Below are 17,324 nucleotides of genomic sequence, written 5' to 3' on the forward strand. Positions count from 1 at the left end.
AAGATATCTCAGATTCATGAAATCAATAGTAAACACTATAAACCTACAGCTTTTAATACAGTGGTATTAGACGCTGTAGGTTTGGCCTAAAGGCCTGAAAATGTGCAATAAAAACTCCATTACAACTAACCAGCAAGTCAGCAATGATGTCCACAATGGAGGCAAAATTTTAATGACTGAGAGAAAAGTTCATGACCCCAAATCAGAGGAACTACCACGAGATGGAAACCAGCTGGTAAGTCTCAAAAAGAAAAACAAGCCAGGAGTTCAAAAACATGTGTACCAGTGGGTTTTGGAATAATAGCTCAATAACTGATGAAGAACAGCTTAAGAACCAGCACATCCTCATACAACGTCAAACACAGACATGTATGAATGGAACTGGTGTAAATGTTCAGGGTTAAGGGTGAAGAGGTGAAATACCTTTAGCAGGCCACACCAATGGCCTGAACTTAATCTGAATTCCACCTGCTGAAGAGCAGCCTAAAGGCAGAGACCCCACAGCAAGCAGGAGCTGTGTGTGGCTGCGGTTAAGCCTGTGAGATCATCAGTGGGGACAATACAGAGACGGTGACGTTTGTGTTTCGAAGAGTTCAAGCAGTGCACGCCTGCAAAGGATGATTTTTGTTATTTTTTTTTACTTTTAATGTTTTTTTTCCACTGTACTGATACAAACATACTCATTAAAACTGAAACTTGGCCCATTCTAAATCTGAATTTCCTTAAAAGTCTTAATAGCAAGAAGAAAAGTCTGTATAGTCTGGGCTGTATGTAAGAGCAGCTCTTGTAGAAATTACTGGAAATATGACTGCCTTTACCCCACCGTTGTTATAATAAATGCATGTAAACATAAAAAGTAAAGATTAATGGATATTTTTTTAAACAAAGTCTTTGAAGTCTGATTCCTACACGAATGTCTTCTGCTTGGTAAAAATCAAGTTACAACATGTTGGGTTTTCATCATTCCCGCTGCTGGTCTCATTAGCAAAGTAAAACAGAGCAGTTCTCACACCTCTCCATTTGGACCGATCATTTCTCAAGGAGACAGACACACACATTCAAAGAATGCGCAAAACAAATGTTGACTGTTTACACTCAACCTGTTGTTGTTTATGCACTTTCTTTCAGGTCCGCTTGTTATTTTTAGGGCTGTAAATCAGACAACGGCAATACCAATCACAGCTTCTGCCTGCAGCAACACTGCTAATTCTATTAACCATTAGAATATAAGCTTCCACTGACCACATTCATCTGCAGTTACCTTTGATTATATCACAATAATTATTGATAGTCACCAAATTAAATTGTGTTGTATCTTACTATAATGACAAATATCAAACATCAAACACATGTGTTCAACCTGTTACAGTGTGGATATTTAAAAAAAAAAAAAAGTGTTGTGATTCAGGAATAAGCTCATTTTTTGTTAATGGACTTGTCTCAGGGCTCTGGCCTTCTAAAAGTTCCTAGAGCCAGAAAAAAGACAATTGGAGAGCATGCTTTTTCTTTTCGTGCCCCATTTCTGTGGAACAACCTCCCTCAAGATATTCAGCAGGCATGCTCTGTGGAGGTTTTTAAAACTAAGTTGAAGACACATTTGTTCACCCTATCCTACATGTCTTAATTCTATGGCTTTTAATTTTTTAATTTTTATTGTTTTTAACTTGTATTATGTCTTTTACCTGTATTGCTATGTATCGCTTTTATTTTATTTTATTTATCTCTTTAGTTGTACAGCACTTTGTTTGAAAGCGCTTTATAAATAAAGTTATTATTATTAATGTGAAAACTGTCGGAAAAACTCGTAGTCATTAAACACAAGTAACCCCACTTTTGCATTAAATGACAGAGAGGTACTGCCCCCTACTGATTAGAAAGTATTAAGTTCTTTTTTTGCAGAGGATGGGGAGGCTGGTTAGCAGAAACTTCTGAATTATAATGCTATTGACAATACCTAAGGTAGCCCTTGGGGGGGGTAGGGCGTATTCAAATTACAACACAGTTATGGGGGAAAACAATCATCAATGAAAACTGCTCAAAGACCTTCTCACAGCATAACCCACTCCTCTGTTTCAGTAAACATATTATTTAAAGTGTCCCACTGAATCGTGAGTGACAGTCTTTGAAGAGAAAGCCCTTGAATGCAGGAGTTCAGCCATCAGTATACACCAGTTTTACTGCAGGTTTTATCACTGCTGGTGGACGGTCTGCAGAACATTCAATTCAATTTAGTTTTATTTATATAAGGCCAAATCACAACAACAGGTAAAGACACCACAATAAACCAAAACAGAGATAGCATATATGTTTATCTCAAGAATTTTTTTTTAGAAATGTTGAGATCAATAAATTATTGTGCATATCTTAAATGTGTTAGCATTAATGACACAAACAATTTTGTGTTTCTTTCTGTTGGTAATTTGCTCTGAAAAACTGTCTTAATGTATTTCTTAATCATGCAGTAAAGAGTTATTATGTGAAGAAAAAAAACCCCCAAGAAGCAGCTTTTACTCTGTAAACAAACATTTATTCTTTACAACACAAGGCCAGTAATTTTTATCCTGTGCTTCCCAACACTGAATGAGCAGTTAACAAATGTTTTCATTGCTGGTGAGTAAATTTACTGTAAGTTTCTTTCTCAAAACAGTTTTTAATCTAAAATATCTGAACAATGTGACAATGTCTTATGCAAGACAAAAAGTTATTCAGTTTGCCATCATACTGTACAGAGAAATACATCAAATAATGACACGTAAGAAGCTCAGACCAGCGTATTTGTTATTTCTGCTTAAGTGAATAGTGATTCCCTGACATTAACATGCAGACAGCGCCATCTGCTGGACAGTGTTAATCTTAATCAACTGGTTAACCTGATAAAAGAGCTAAAGACACATATGATGAAAGAAAAACAAAGCAGTACATCATTAAGGCTGCAGTCTTCATGTTGAGGATGTAGGTATGATTATTGGACAAGCAGGGGGGAAAAAAATATGGATTTTTCAATAATATTCGCCTGACAGGCAAAAATGAAAATGATATTTGACTCTCCTTCTGGGAGAAAAGAAAAGATATTTGGGTTGTGTCATGAAGGAAATCCAATTTAGAAATCTACAATTTGTGGAAAAAGGAAGCAACTGAATGTAGCTTTACAATTTATTTTTTCTTTTCTGAACTTTTTTTAGCTTCTGCAGGAGAGCCTGGCAGTAAAACTGTGAGAACTGCTCCCATACAATACAACCCCTTTGAATATTAACTAAAAGGTTATTAAACAGACTCAACTGCATATATGGGCTTTATTATTTACATTACACTTTTATGGGGAAAAGGTGATAAAGCTGTCTGCGCCTTCTCAGAGTTGCAGTGTCTTTTTAAGGATAACAAGTGGGGTTTTTTTGTGTTTTCACAATATTTCCATTTATTTATGACCAGTGGTGACCAAAATGAATTGGCAAACAATTGAAGAACTTATTAATTTGGGCAACAGACTTTAAATATGAGTTCGGTTCATTGAGGAGCTGTGCTGCAGACCAGCACCGCCCTTATGGCCTCCTGCAGTTTCTTTACAGACTCCATCACCAGTCGAAAACTTTCATGGAAGTTGCCGTTACCTTCCCTCACCCAGGCTTCCTGGAGCTCACTGACCCATGTCAGGATCTCATCCAGCTGTTTCTGCACCTCCCTCTGCTCTTCTAGCTCAGCTAGCAGGGCCTGTCTGGCACAGACTTCTGCTTCATAGGCTCTCTGGAGGTCCACCAGGGAGGACTCCAGCTTCAGTACCTCCTGGACCATGCAAGATCCCATTCAAAGCAAGGGGGAGAAATATCAGTTTTAATCATGCTTTGAACAATCATGATGAATTCAATGTTAAAATGAAGTTAGAACAGGTTTAATGCCATTAAAAAGTTGCTCGTATTCTTGAAATTTCACAGATATTCATAACTCGGTGTCCACTTAGTAAACCTTCCTGATTTTCCTTCCTCTTTTTCCCCCACACAAGTCTGGGTTTTAGTTTTACTGCATTTAAGTTGATTTTTAACACTTACTGCAATTAAACACAGTTAGGTCCATAGGTTTTTGATCTACACACTTGTATAACTTTGTGCTTGTACATTTCCACTATCAAATGCAGAACTGCAAAACTGATAGGACAGAACTTCAGAGTTTCTTAATTCTTCAGTGGCCAGGTCAATCACCTGATCTCAACCCAAGAGAGCATACTTTTCAATAATTGAAATTATTGGGAAATTAAAGAGAATACGGCATTTAGAAGTTATGCTGTCAATTGCTGAAACCAACTACCCAGATCTTCTCCGATTTTAGCTATTGGTTTTAGCTAGTGTTTGAAACCTGCTATATAAATAAACGTGCTATATAAACAAACATGCGTTGCCTAGGTCAACACCCAGATGTTTAACTTGAGGTTTTCCGACTTAAATAGAGATTAATGGAACGAAAATGTGCCAGGGTTAGGGTTTTAACATTATCTTAGACATACAGAGCCCTAAAAAAAATAATCAACTCCATTGGCCTCCCCACCCACCTGGATGTCTTGGGGGTTGTTTTTGTGCGACTGATCCTCGGGTAGCAGGACGTTTGGCGGCACGGAGAAACAGTGGCTAACCAGCAGCCCATCCATCCGCTTTGACAGCTGTTTGAACCGCTCTTCGAGGAACTGCTGCAGCTTTCGGCTGCACTCTCTAGCCCGGGACCGGAGCAGTTCCTCAGTCCCGTCCGGTTCCCCTTTACTCAACTGCCGCACGCAAACCTTCTCCACAACGGGCAAAATTTCGTACAAACAATCCAGAAAAGCACTGTGAACACGGATCATGCAGGTCTGCGGGGTGAAGCCGAAAAACTGCGTCTCATACAGTTTTAGCTGAGCCGGAGAGAGACTGTCCGCCTCTGAGACGTCCTCTCTGTTGACATCCATTACCTCTGCTTCCCGGGTTTCCCGCGCCATGTTCAATCGCTCTTTCTTTCTTTCTTACAGTTATATTGGCGGTTGGCAAACAAGTGAAAGGTGCATTACCGCCACCAACTGGTATGGAGTATGGTCTGGAACGAATTGTCCTTCTTCTTCCTGGTCATAGTTGAGATGTTTTCGGGCAGCAAATGTAGAAATGGATCTTTACCGCCACCAACCGATAGAAGTTGTTAATGACAAATAGGAAATTCTTCATTTTAATCTAGGGGTCTTTTTTATTTATAAAAATTTCACACTTTTGGAAATACCACATAAAATACAAACACTTCACTCACAGCCAAAGTATATGTTTTTATTGTAGTAGCAATAAACGTAGGAATTAATCCCTCCTTATGCTAGCTGTGTGGAAAAAGTTTCGGTTGGGGTGAGGGGTATACATCTGCAGATGATGTGATGTTAAAACTGGTCCTTTCTAGAGCCTGTAGACCACATGTGTCGAACTCCAGGCCTGGAGGGCCGGTGTCCTGCAGGTTTTAGATGTTTCCTTGATCCAACACAGCTGGTTCAAATTGCTAAACTACCTCCTCAACATGTCTTGTAGTTCTCCAGAAACCTGCTAATAAACTAATCATGTGATTTGGGTGTGTTGACCCAGGGTGATATCTAAAACCTGCAGGACACTGCCCCTCGAGGCCTGGAGTTCGACACCCCTGCTGTTGACAGTTTCATTTTTGTATTGTTTTTTTATCATCTTAAAAAAATAGAGTATAACGTCTAAAAAAAATAAATAATAAATAAAATAATTTCTTTCTAATTTAAATTTATTTAATTTATTTTCAACTTTAGTTTTAGTTAATAACTCCGCTTATTCAAATTTAAAAAACAAACAAACAAACAAAAAGTTGAAAAGATTTTCTGTTGATTAAACAATGCGCATGACCAAAGCGTGTGACGTGGCCCTCTGACACGCCCACCTTGTTCGAGCGAAAGGGGCATGCGCGCGCATTCACTTCCTTCGCGGCTCGTGCTTCTCTCTTCTCTGTGTGTGTTGATAGCGGCTTTTGCTTTCACACGTGCAATCATTCCTATGTGAATCTCTTTCTGTTTGGAGCCGCTTTTAAACTTTTCCTGCGCCGTCACAACAGGTAAATCAGCCGTCGGTGTTAGGCGTTTGATTTTCCCCGCAGCTGCGCAGCCGCTCGCGCGGGGGCAGAGGTTACCGCTGGAAGTTTAGCCGGGTTTAGCATGGTGGTATTAGCTAGCCGCAGCGCCTACTTTTTGTTGTGGTGTTGCTAACGTTAGCCAGCTAGCACCCGCAGCTAGTAGGGACAGGGTAATGTAAAATGTAACGTGAACATAACAAAATGTGACGCTTCTTTCTCCTGTTGTCTTCCCTCCAGGTGTAAAGCCATAGAAACGGACCACCATGGGGGCATATCTGTCTCAGCCTAGCACCACCAAGACCTCTTCAGATGGCGGCAACAGCAACATGAGCTACGGTTTCTCTGCCATGCAGGGCTGGCGGGTCTCCATGGAGGTGAGGCGGAAAATGAATAAACGCATCAGAGACAGTGGTGTTGCTGCTGTGTTTGCCAAATGAAACGAAGCGAAAAACATTTTACTGGGTTATAAATGAGAACTGCAAGACATTTCTGTTTTGTTTGTTTGCTTGCGCGGAGCTCAAAACCTCTAACCTTCTTGCTGGGTCATCCAAATTAAGCTTATACATATTTTAGCTCCACTCTCCACTTTGATTGCCCAAGAGTCCCATCTCTGCTTTTTGTGGATGATGTGGTTCTGTTAGCTTCATCAGGTGGTCATCTCTAGGAATGGGAAATAGCGCCATTGAGTCTGAGGCCATGGTTCATAGGCAGAAATGTGTGGAGAGTCAGGGACAATTTGCTGCCCCAGGTGGAGGAGTTTAAGTATCTCAGGATTTTGTTCACAAGTTAGAGGACAGGGGACCAGATCATCAACAGATGGATTGGGACAGAGGCTGCAGTGATGAAACCTGAGTGTAAAAGTTAAACTGTTGATTTACTGTTTAATCGGTGTCCCCTCATGACCATTCCCTGGATAGATTGATAGATATTATCTTATCTACCTTTTAATTATTTCATTCTAGTTGGGACTTCCTATGGCGCTGTTAACATATTTGCTTTGCAACAACTCTCAGTTACTTTACTTTCTGTAACCGCTCCACCTCATTATCAGCACGTGCAAATAAATCTGTAATTGCTTCATGGAATTTGCAGATGAAAATGCTCCCTGGACTGAGGTTGTTCTTATTTTAAGTGGGTTTTTGTTTTGTTTTGGGGGTTGTTGTTTTTTTAAAGAAAAGAAACTTTGTTGCTTAACAAATATAAAATACATTGGTCTCACCTAAATTTCATGTTCACTGTGATTTTGATTTTTTTGATTTTTATCCCCATCTTTCTTTGTCACAGGATGCTCACAACAGTATCCCAGACTTCGATGAGGATACTGCCATGTTTGCCGTGTATGATGGACACGGAGGTAACGCACTGATTTGAAGTTTGTTTGTTTGTTTGCACATCAGAGTACTATGTGCACACACTTCAGTTCATTTATATTACTTATTTTCCATTTTAGGTGAAGAGGTAGCGCTGTACTGTTCAAAGTACCTTCCTGACATCATCAAGGAGCAGAAAGCCTACAAAGATGGCAAACTTCAAAAGGTGAGATGCATCAAGAAATGTTTGCAGGACTTAAATGAGTTTGAAGAAAAATGCCCATGACCACATGCTGCTTGGCTGTGGTATACTTAAAGCCATATTAGAAACGGTGTATTATGAGGGCATGGTTGCCTCTTCTCTGCTCTTACAGTATCAACATGTTTGAATGTCGTTTTCCAGGCACTGGAGGATGCCTTCTTGGCCATCGACGGCAGGATAACCACAGAGGAAGTCATTAAAGAGCTTGTCCAGATCGCTGGACGGCCCACCGAGGAGCCACCCACTGAAAAGGTGGCAGAGGAGGACGATTGTGAGTACACCACTGCTTGTGACATTTCATGTGGATTCTAGTGTCAGTGAACACATAATAAATGCTCATCCTTTTTGAATGATAATGCAGAATTGTTAGTATATGACATAAATTACAATATAATAAACCAGGAACAATGTTATTCTTACCATAGATAAAATCTGTCCGAGCCTGAAGTTACACAACAGAAAAATTGATGTCTACACTCACATTTCGCGGTGTGCTCCTGCTAAGTGTATAAGGGCTTACAGCTGTCCCACAGTCAGTTTCATACTGTAATATTTTATCTTTGACATTTGTTTTGCGCTTCTCCCGTTCCCGGTGAATTCCACTATCACTCACTTCTCTATTCCAGCCCACTTGTGCAATCAATATTCAGCAATCATATACATCATAGGCTTAGTCGGGGTCATAGTCGGGGTCTTGGAGTACTGCACGGGAGCGCATCTTGAGTGGGTGAAAACCCCTCTCCTCCTTTGCAGGGCTGAAACTTTTAATTAATGGTATGTTCACAACAAACGCAAAGTGAAGTTTTAACTCTCACTACTTAAAACGCGTGCCTCCAGCAGCCGATGTAGTGGGAGGACTGCAGCTGATAGCTAGTTACACATTAGACTTTGTTTATAATCACACTGAGCAAAAATGTTACATTTGATGTGAACGCATCATAACATATCTATCACATCTTCATAAGTAGTACGTTGCTTTGCTTCAAGTGCTCACTTGAAAGTTGAGACTTGTGTGTTTCGTGTCATCAGCAGTAACTTTCCACGTCAAGGCCTTAAATCGCTTAATGTCATTATCTCTGGTCACTACTGTTCACATCCTGTTTGGATCCCTCTTTAGACAAAAGCACTTGAAAAAGGAGAAGCAGCAATCTGGAAATTTAGGGGAAAAAGGTTAAATAAAATCAAAGGAATGCAACGTGTGCTTTGCTGCAAGCAAAGATTATTCTGTGTTTTAAAAATAGGTTAATTATTTTTTGGACAGTGATTTATGGTCCCCTCTAAAAAGCACAAGTTTGAAAGACTTTTGTTGCTTTAAGTTCCCCGAGTGCAAAGAAAGTTGTTTTTTCTTTGCTTATTTTGTCATTTGTCACAAAATGCTCTCCGGTTTCTGCCATGTTGTGCTTTTTTGAATTCTCACTCATGCCTACAGCTGTGCAGACAGATGACATCATTTAAGTCTTTGAGGATTTAGTGCTTATAGACCTTGAGGTGGTCATTACGATTGGGCTCATATGAAAGATGAAGGTCATATGCAAGTGTACTTGTGCCTGGATTTGCGTTTATGCGATTATAATTTTATTGTCACTTCAACAACTTAATGTTTTAACCGTAAACTTTTGGCACAACAGCATTCATCTTGTTTTGTTTGCCCTTCTGTATTTATTCAAAGTGCATTGACTGTAACTACTCAAATGATCACCAGCAATAAAAATCAAACCAAAAAATTTGTGGGAATACAGCAAGTAAATTATATGCTTAGAGTGCGTGCACTATTTGTAGCTTGAATCTCTGACGTCAAATGATAATACAAGTAATTCTGTTTTCTTTTCCTTTTCTCAGTGGACACAGAGGAGGCAGCTTTGCTCCACGAGGAGGCCACGATGACTATAGAGGAGCTGCTGGTACGATACGGCCAAAACCGCAATGCTATCAAACATGCGGCCGCCATGAGGTACATCATTAAAGTTGTTATGATTTATGTGTGAAGTTTTCACCTGAAGAAAGTAGAAATTAAAAAAAAAATAGAAATGTTACTGCAAGAGGTCATGTCATGCAAGTTAATCGATACTGGTGTCAGATATCTCACAATTGTTCTCCTCTTGCCACCTTTTCAGCGGGTCAGAAATTCATGATATCCAACAGTCTGGATGGTTCAGCTACTTGTTTCATGTTGGTCGGCACAATTAGAAGCTGCAAGAATGAATTTTGTTTTGTTTTAAATCTTAGTGTTTCAGCTAAGAAGGGCTCCAGTTCGCAGCCTGAGTCCTCAGGAGATAAGGGGGACGGTTTGGAGGAGCAGAAGAAAGAGGGGCTAAATGGAGAAGTGGAGGAAAACAATGAGGAAACAAAGGAAGGCGAAGGAGCAGCGTGCGGGTCTAAGCTACGAGCCTGTCGGCGAAGAGGAGGTGGGGAAGGCAGTGGCTCAGGTACAGAGATGTTCAGTCGGTCTATTGCAGAAATTCTAGAACTGCAGATCCAATTTTAACATGTTAAATGCATATGAGTGTCTGTGTTTTCACTCAGTGTTAAGCACACATGGATTTTGCAGTTGTATCAGCCATATAAGTATATTGGACAACTTAATTGTGTTGGGGTTTTTTTTATTGTTTTTTTTTTTTTTTTCTTTTTTGTTAGCCCTTCTAGCCTTATGACCATTGAGCTTATGTCATAGCAACATGTCCATCCTTTCATCTACAAATCACAAATATCACTAATTTGAGCAACTTTTTCAGAGTGTTTCTTCTTGCTGCTTTTAGCCTTTTCTGATCTCTTCTTTCACACCCTGAGTCTGACACAGAGCCACAGTGTACCGTCACCTCAGTATCCTCCATTTTTGTTTGTGTTGCATACAAATTACATCACAGGACTTTCGGGCCACCTTGCTGGAACCATCCCACACACATTTAGGTGGTGCTCTTTGTATTCCAAAATGACCGAAACAGAGTAAAGTAGAATATCAAGCTGAGTAGATGCTGGTGGAAAACAGGCATTGGACTGTAGCTGGTGGTGGGCCTCCTTCACCAGAAATCTGCTGAGGTCATTGTAATCAGAACGTGCCGCGTGAACAAAGATGTCGGTTCCCAGCTGCAGTCTAGTCTGCTCAAAAGTAGATGTATCAGTCAGTGCTCTCTCAGTGTATTTATTTTCACTCTCTTATACATTTTTCTTTTCTCGTTCCTACAGCTGACAGTGGAGCTGATTCAGGAAGCTCCAATGGTGAGGAAAAGGCCAGTAAAGCAGAAGGAGATGCAGGCCCTTCCTGCTCCTCTTCATCCTCAAAGGCTTCAGGAGATTCGAAGTCCAGGTTTTTTGATGATAGCGAGTCTGAAGGAGAGGAGGAGGAGGCTAGTGAGGAAGAGGTGAGACTAAGGGAGTAGAATATTGGAATTTTTTGGGCTGTGAAACTTTACTCTGAAACGCCAGTGTAATCACTGTTTTAACTCAGGATGTCAGTGAAGATGAAGATGGTGACAGCAGTGAGCTGGAAGAAGAGGAGGATACAGAAGAGGGAGAAGAAGACTCTGAGGATGAAGAGGAGGAGGAAATGTGTCTACCTGGAATGGATGGCAAAGAAGAGGTGTGTTGTAAAGACTTAAGTTTTATTTTTGCTGTTTGATGTATTTTTTTATTGGTTTTATTAAACCAAAAATGAGGTTTGTTTTCAACAAATGGTCATTTGTACATCTTGTTAAGTGGAAAAATTACGTATCACATGCCTGAGTGGACATGACACAGACCATTTGATTTGAATCAAATCAAATAGTCTCATTCATATGAAAGACGGTGGTTCGGTTACATCGTTATAAGCCCTCGTAGTTTTGGCAGCATGTTACAGCTCACGTGTTTGTGTTTACAGCCTGGCTCAGACAGCGGAACCACGGCCGTCGTGGCTCTGATCCGAGGGAAACAGCTGATTGTGGCCAATGCTGGAGACTCTCGCTGCGTGGTGTCTGAACGCGGTAGGTCCAAACTATCTGATTCAAGCACTGAGTTATAAAACAGTTGTCAAAGCTGAGGGTTTCTGGCATAGTAGTGACTCTCCCCACTTCTAATGTGCAGCATACAGTATGTTTATATTGTGTGTTACGTAAGAAATAGGACCCAGGATTTCTCCAGTGCCACGATAAAGATTGAAAACCTCTTAGCTAAATCAGTTGTTGTGGTACCTCCTCCAGCAGCAGGAACCTTGACCTTGCTTCTCTTATTTATTCTCTGATGTTTTACTGAACAGTTTGTTGAAGGATCAGACTTGCAGTAAAGGTGGATTTCTGCACAGTCTTTATCTAATTTGTGAGCACTCTGTTTCTGTGTGACTGCAGGCAAAGCTGTTGACATGTCCTACGACCACAAGCCAGAGGACGAGGTGGAGTTAGCTCGCATCAAAAACGCTGGAGGGAAGGTGACGATGGATGGGCGTGTCAATGGTGGACTGAACCTTTCCAGAGCCATTGGTAGGTGACTCTGTGAAACCTTCAGATTATTAATATTCGGGTTCTTAGAATCACTCCTATTCATTTTCTTTTGAATATAGTAGCAGTTCTTCATTGATGTCCAGTGTTTGCATGTTCTCAACTGCAGTGACCAAACTTAGTCTGAACTCTGACTCTCAGGTGACCACTTCTATAAGAGGAACAAGTCTCTGCCACCAGAGGAGCAGATGATTTCTGCAATGCCCGATGTTAAAGTTCTGACACTTAACGAGGACCACGACTTTATGGTTATTGCGTGCGACGGCATCTGGTGAGTGTAAATGGTTATTTGCCCCATTAACTAATTTCAGGGGTGTTAGTAAAATGATGTCCAAAACTGGAGCTAGTCAAATAATTTTGTAACTTGAGACAAAAAACAAACGGACACCAAAGTTACCATGTTTTGATTCAGCTGTTAAATCCCGTTTGTGCTTCTGTGTGTTTGCAGGAATGTGTTGAGCAGTCAGGAGGTGGTGGACTTCATCAGCGAGAAGATCAAACCAGACCAGAATGGCAAAACCAGAGCACTTTCCTCGATTGTGGAAGAGGTGAGCATGAAGGAAAAACTCAGATTTTATATTGAAGTACAGTGTAGTCATCAGGGATTAAACAATGCTCTACTGAGCAGCAGGGCAAAAACTAAATGGATAAGCGATAGATATACAGTTTTTGTAAACAATTAGATCTAAGAGTAGAGCATTAGAACTAATCACATAGCATTTGCTCTTAGAACTATTAGTTCTTCTGCCACACAGAGACAAGATTGTGGAGATTTAATCCATGCAGTAGCTTAAAAAACACTTGTGCAGTTCTCAGAAGCCAACATTGTGTACAGTCATGTGAAACAGTTTTCACGGGACTCGGTTCTTCACAGTTCCACAAAGTACATCCCGTGATTCAGGAACTGTTACAAACACCTTCAGCAGCAGGAACTTGGAAGTAATTATTTTCTGAACGATTCGTCTCTCACATCATTTTAGAGCAATTTATGCTCGCTCCTCTTTAAAATGCTGCTTCAGTTCATAGAGATTTGTTCATGCCCAGCTCTTATAAGGTCCTGCCACAACATTTTAAACAGATTGGGCTCCTTTTTCGATTTGCTGCTGTGCTTGGGTTCATTGTCCTGGCCTCACATCTGGCTCTAGAATACTTTGGTATGCAGAAAAGTTCATGGTTGTCTCAATGACTAGAAGGTGTTCAGGTCCTGTGGCTCCAAAACAGCCCAAATCCTCACCCCTCCGACACCGTGCTTAATAGTTAATGTGAGGTGTTTGTGCTGATATTTTCACCGAATGTGGTGCTGCGCATCCCCTCCAAACATCTCCACTTATCTTGTCTGTCCAATTGATATTGTTCCAGAAATCTTGAGGTTTGTTCAGACGCACCTTTCCAAACCTAAGCCATGCTACCATAGAGAGAAGACGCTTTGTCCTGGCAGCCCAACCAAACCTGTTCCAATTCCAATTGTGCTGTCATGAACTTTAATATTTAACATGCTAAGTGAGGCCTGTAGTGTCTGAGATGTAGCTATTGGGGTTTTTATCCCTCAGCTGTAAAAGGCTGATGGGGTATTGCTGTCACCCCAGTTTGTGAATGAGTTCAAATCTCAGTGACCTTGACCTCAAGGTCAGAGGCCAAGTTTTCTGAAAATCTTGTGAATGCAATAACTTGAGAACAAGGTTATGTATTTTCATATCAGTACCATAGATGTGTCTACTGGGAGGCTGAGGGGGGTAGCATTGGCCATCGCCAGTGTTTCAGGCTCTGTCATCATGTGACAAAGTACTGCGTATCGCCTGCCTGCTACCAACACACCATCATGCCAGCTTAATAAATTTTTTCACATCCATCCATGTCGCGTCAGGGTTCTGTCTCGTCAGTGACAGGGAGTTGGAAATAAGTATGGCCTACGATATTCCTGTGAAAGAGCGCACCTTTCAGGAACAAACCTATAACCACTCACCCTTGTCATTATCATCCTCATGCATGCAGGGGTTAAACTGATCTATAATGTGGCATTTGTACAATGTTCGATCTCTTCCTTTTAATTGATAATTTATTCTTAGACTAGTCTGTTTCTTCACATTTAAGTGACAAGTAAATTAGTTACCAGGAAAATCACAAGTAATCACTGTTGTCTGTCTTACTGCCTTAATTGCCTCAAAAACATTGTCCAAGGTCTCAGTCTTCAATTTCAAGTTTCACATGTCCTCCTGACAGCTGTTGGACCACTGTTTGGCCCCCGACACATCTGGAGATGGGACAGGATGTGATAACATGACTTGCGTCATAGTCACCTTCCGGGCACACCCGTCTTCCACAGATTCGGACGACACAAAGAAGAGGAAGCATGCAGAGGGAGAAGGGACTGAGCAGGAGGAGAATGGAAATGACAGCAAAAAGGCAAAAAGTGACTAAAGAGGAGACGAGAGAAACTGTCCCAGACGGAGCAGCTGGTCCCACGCTACCCCAGACACAACACAGAGACACATTCTGTTCAAAATTAAATCCTGACCTCACAAACGTCATTTCACCCTGAAGCAGACATTAGAAAAGCTCTGCCGAACTGAGACCATGAGAAGTTCATTTTGTTTGTTTTTTTCCTGTGCTCTGTTCTTGGTGGATTTTCAATTAAGACACACCCTGCAGTAGTTTCTTTTGATTGATTCAGCTGGAAAGAGGTTCTTAAATTCACAAAAGGCACACACGAAATACCACATCATTTTCCAACCAGTAGGATGCTGCAGGAGGGGAACCAGTCTAAAGAGTCAGATGTGTAGATCCCTGCAGACAAATGCGGCACTGTTGTTTTTTTTTTGTTTGTTTTGTTTTTTAAATCACTTTTCACGTAGCAGTTTGGTAAAATTTTGACCAGTTTGTGAAGTTATGAGTCTAATTCATGTTCACGTGTGTGACACATGCACTTCCATTGTGGCTTTGCAGTGTAAATTTCGCAGTTTTAGACTCAGATGTTGCCAACCATGAATTCTTGTTTCACATCCTCTTCAGACACACTGAACCCAGAGTGCTGGAATGGATGCTGGTTGCTACGCTGTAACTGTATAAGAATGAATTGAACGAGAGGACTCCCAAAGTGAAGCTTCAGGATGCAGTGAGAATGGATGTGCTGGTTTAGCTCTGTCAGTTTGTGTAGCTCTGCCCATCAGGATGAGGACCACACAGACTCTTGTCCAGTTGCTCTAATTTGCCATTTATATTTTTCTCCCTTTAGCACTCTTTCACAAGTAAGGATAAAGATATATATATTTTTTAATTTCAGTCTTGCTGCTGATGCAACAGCCCAACACCTCACCTTATCTTGCCTTTCTTCATTCCTGGTTTTGTGTTTTGGTTCATTTCAATTCTGTTTCCAGCCAGGGTTTTTGAGCTTGTGTGCTTTCCATCAGTAAGATTTGATAGCAGGGGAACCGAGGCCTTTAATGTCCATCCAGAGAGAAGTGGCGATTAGAGCCCGGGACCTATCTTCACCTCAGCTACTCGCACGCCGCCTGTCTCATTCCCACTATAACTAATTTTTAAGGATATCTTTAGGATGCGTTTTAAGTAAAAATTATTTCCACTCAGCTGTTTGTTTTTCATTTATGATAATCAGTCCTCTGGCAGTTTTTCTAACAATTAAAAAAAATTAAAGTCTTTTTGTGAGCACACTCTGAAATCTCCTTGACGCTGGACTGGGGGAAGGATGCACAAGGTTTTTTTTTCCTGAGTGGAAATACAAATTGAGGTTAAGAAAACGGTGTAGACTTTTTTCTTTTTTTTCTTTTCCAGTCTCATTTAAGACATCGTGTGACTGTAAAGTTGTTTCCAGTGTCCTATCTCGTCACCATGCCCTTTTTTCTGTACATAGTTTTTTTTCAATACTTGTAATTGAAGAAATGGAAAATGCTTTTTCTTTGTAATTGTGAGTCGGTGTGACATTTTGGTGCATACTCTTTTGACACCAGTATGTAAGTACATACAAATACATTTTTTAAAATAATCAACCGTATTTGTGTGTGTGCGCCTGTTATTTATTGTTAAAACCAGATTCATGTTTGTTTGGGTTTTTGTTTTTTTGGGGTTTTTTCCAAACATTTAAGGTGGTCAAGCTGAGGTCACTGGAAATATTTGTGGTTTTTTGGTTTTCATTAATTTCAGGTAGTCCTTTTTAATTCAATTCAATTTTATTTATAAAGTGCCAAATCACAACAAAAGTCACCTCAAGGCGCTTCATAGATACAGAGAAAAACCCAACAATCATATGACCCCCTATGACCAAACACTTTGGCGACAGTGGGAAGGAAAAATTCCCTTTTAACAGGAAGAAACCTCCGGCAGAACCAGGCTCGGGGAGGGGCGGCCATCTGCTGCGACCGGTTGGGGTGAGAGAAGGAAGACAGGATAAAAGACATGCTGTGGAAGAGAGACAGAGGTTAATAACAGATATGATTCAATGCAGAGAGGTCTGTTAATACATAGTGAGTGAGAAAGGTGACTGGAAAGGAAAAACTCAATGCATCATGGGAATCCCCCGGCAGCCTACATCTATTGCAGCATAACTAAGGGAGGATTCAGGGTCACCTGGTCCAGCCCTAACTATATGCTTTAGCAAAAAGGAAAGTTTTAAGCCTAATCTTAAAAGTAGAGATAGTGTCTGTCTCCCGAATCCAAACTGGAAGCTGGTTCCACAGAAGAGGGGCCTGAAAACTGAAGGCTCTGCCTCCCATTCTACTTTTAAATACTCTAGGAACAACAAGTAGGCCTGCAGAGCGAGAGCGAAGTGCTCTAATAGGGTGATATGGTACTACAAGGTCATTAAGATAAGATGGGGCCTGATTATTTAAGACCTTGTATGTGAGGAGCAGGATTTTGAATTCAATTCTGGATTTAACAGGAAGCCAATGAAGGGAAGCCAAAACAGGAGAAATCTGCTCTCTCTTTCTAGTCCCTGTCAGTACTCTTGCTGCAGCATTTTGGATTAGCTGAAGGCTTTTCAGAGTATTTTGGACATCCTGATAATAATGAATTACAGTAGTCCAGCCTGGAAGTAATAAATGCATGAACTAGTTTTTCAGCGTCACTCTGAGACAGGATATTTCTAATTTTAGAGATGTTGCGCAAATGGAAGAACAGCATGTTCTAATCGCTCTAATAGGATATTATGGTCAACAGTATCGAACGCTGCACTGAGGTCTA

The 17,324-nt window shown here is 40.8% G+C and overlaps 2 protein-coding genes across 3 annotated transcripts; one reads left to right on the forward strand and one right to left on the reverse strand.

Annotated features, from left to right (window-relative positions):
* Positions 1-2,638: 2,638 nt before the first annotated feature.
* On the reverse strand, positions 2,639-5,054 carry mis12 (MIS12 kinetochore complex component). The gene is made up of 2 exons (XM_005915090.3): positions 4,541-5,054; positions 2,639-3,780 (listed from the first exon to the last, which is right to left on the reverse strand). The coding sequence occupies exons 1-2, from the start codon at positions 4,958-4,960 to the stop codon at positions 3,505-3,507; spliced, it is 696 nt and encodes a 231-aa protein (XP_005915152.1). The 5' UTR covers positions 4,961-5,054; the 3' UTR covers positions 2,639-3,504.
* An 845-nt stretch (positions 5,055-5,899) lies between these two features.
* Positions 5,900-16,137, forward strand: ppm1g (protein phosphatase, Mg2+/Mn2+ dependent, 1G). Of its 2 annotated transcripts, none has more exons than XM_042213997.1 (14): positions 5,900-6,069; positions 6,325-6,461; positions 7,372-7,441; positions 7,538-7,623; positions 7,801-7,930; positions 9,499-9,610; positions 9,886-10,064; positions 10,843-11,018; positions 11,105-11,236; positions 11,516-11,618; positions 11,979-12,110; positions 12,270-12,399; positions 12,577-12,676; positions 14,349-16,137. In XM_042213997.1, exons 2-14 carry the CDS (start codon positions 6,351-6,353, stop codon positions 14,544-14,546), a joined length of 1,659 nt encoding a protein of 552 aa, XP_042069931.1. In that variant the 5' UTR covers positions 5,900-6,069; positions 6,325-6,350; the 3' UTR covers positions 14,547-16,137. The 2 variants fall into 2 exon arrangements, with proteins under 2 accessions (XP_042069931.1, XP_005915151.1); XM_005915089.3 differs by having other exon boundaries at positions 5,901-6,069; positions 9,886-10,085.
* The last annotated feature ends 1,187 nt before the right edge of the window (positions 16,138-17,324 follow it).

Source organism: Haplochromis burtoni, unplaced genomic scaffold (assembly GCF_018398535.1).
Source record: "Haplochromis burtoni strain Fernald_Lab_line unplaced genomic scaffold, NCSU_Asbu1 Contig_11, whole genome shotgun sequence".
Lineage (NCBI taxonomy): Eukaryota > Metazoa > Chordata > Actinopteri > Cichliformes > Cichlidae > Haplochromis > Haplochromis burtoni.

What these genes read in the sequence shown, in the direction of transcription:
- mis12 (XM_005915090.3), bottom strand. Translation starts at nt 4,960, where the DNA reads ATGGCGCGGGAAACCCGGGAAGCAGAGGTAATGGATGTCAACAGAGAG. An exon ending in ACAACCCCCAAGACATCCAG is followed by an intron (nt 3,781 to 4,540) that starts GTGGGTGGGGAG and finishes TGCATGGTCCAG; the next exon opens with GAGGTACTGAAGCTGGAGTC.
- ppm1g (XM_005915089.3), top strand. Translation starts at nt 6,351, where the DNA reads ATGGGGGCATATCTGTCTCAGCCTAGCACCACCAAGACCTCTTCAGAT. An exon ending in GAATGGATGGCAAAGAAGAG is followed by an intron (nt 11,237 to 11,515) that starts GTGTGTTGTAAA and finishes TTGTGTTTACAG; the next exon opens with CCTGGCTCAGACAGCGGAAC. An exon ending in TTTCCTCGATTGTGGAAGAG is followed by an intron (nt 12,677 to 14,348) that starts GTGAGCATGAAG and finishes TCCTCCTGACAG; the next exon opens with CTGTTGGACCACTGTTTGGC.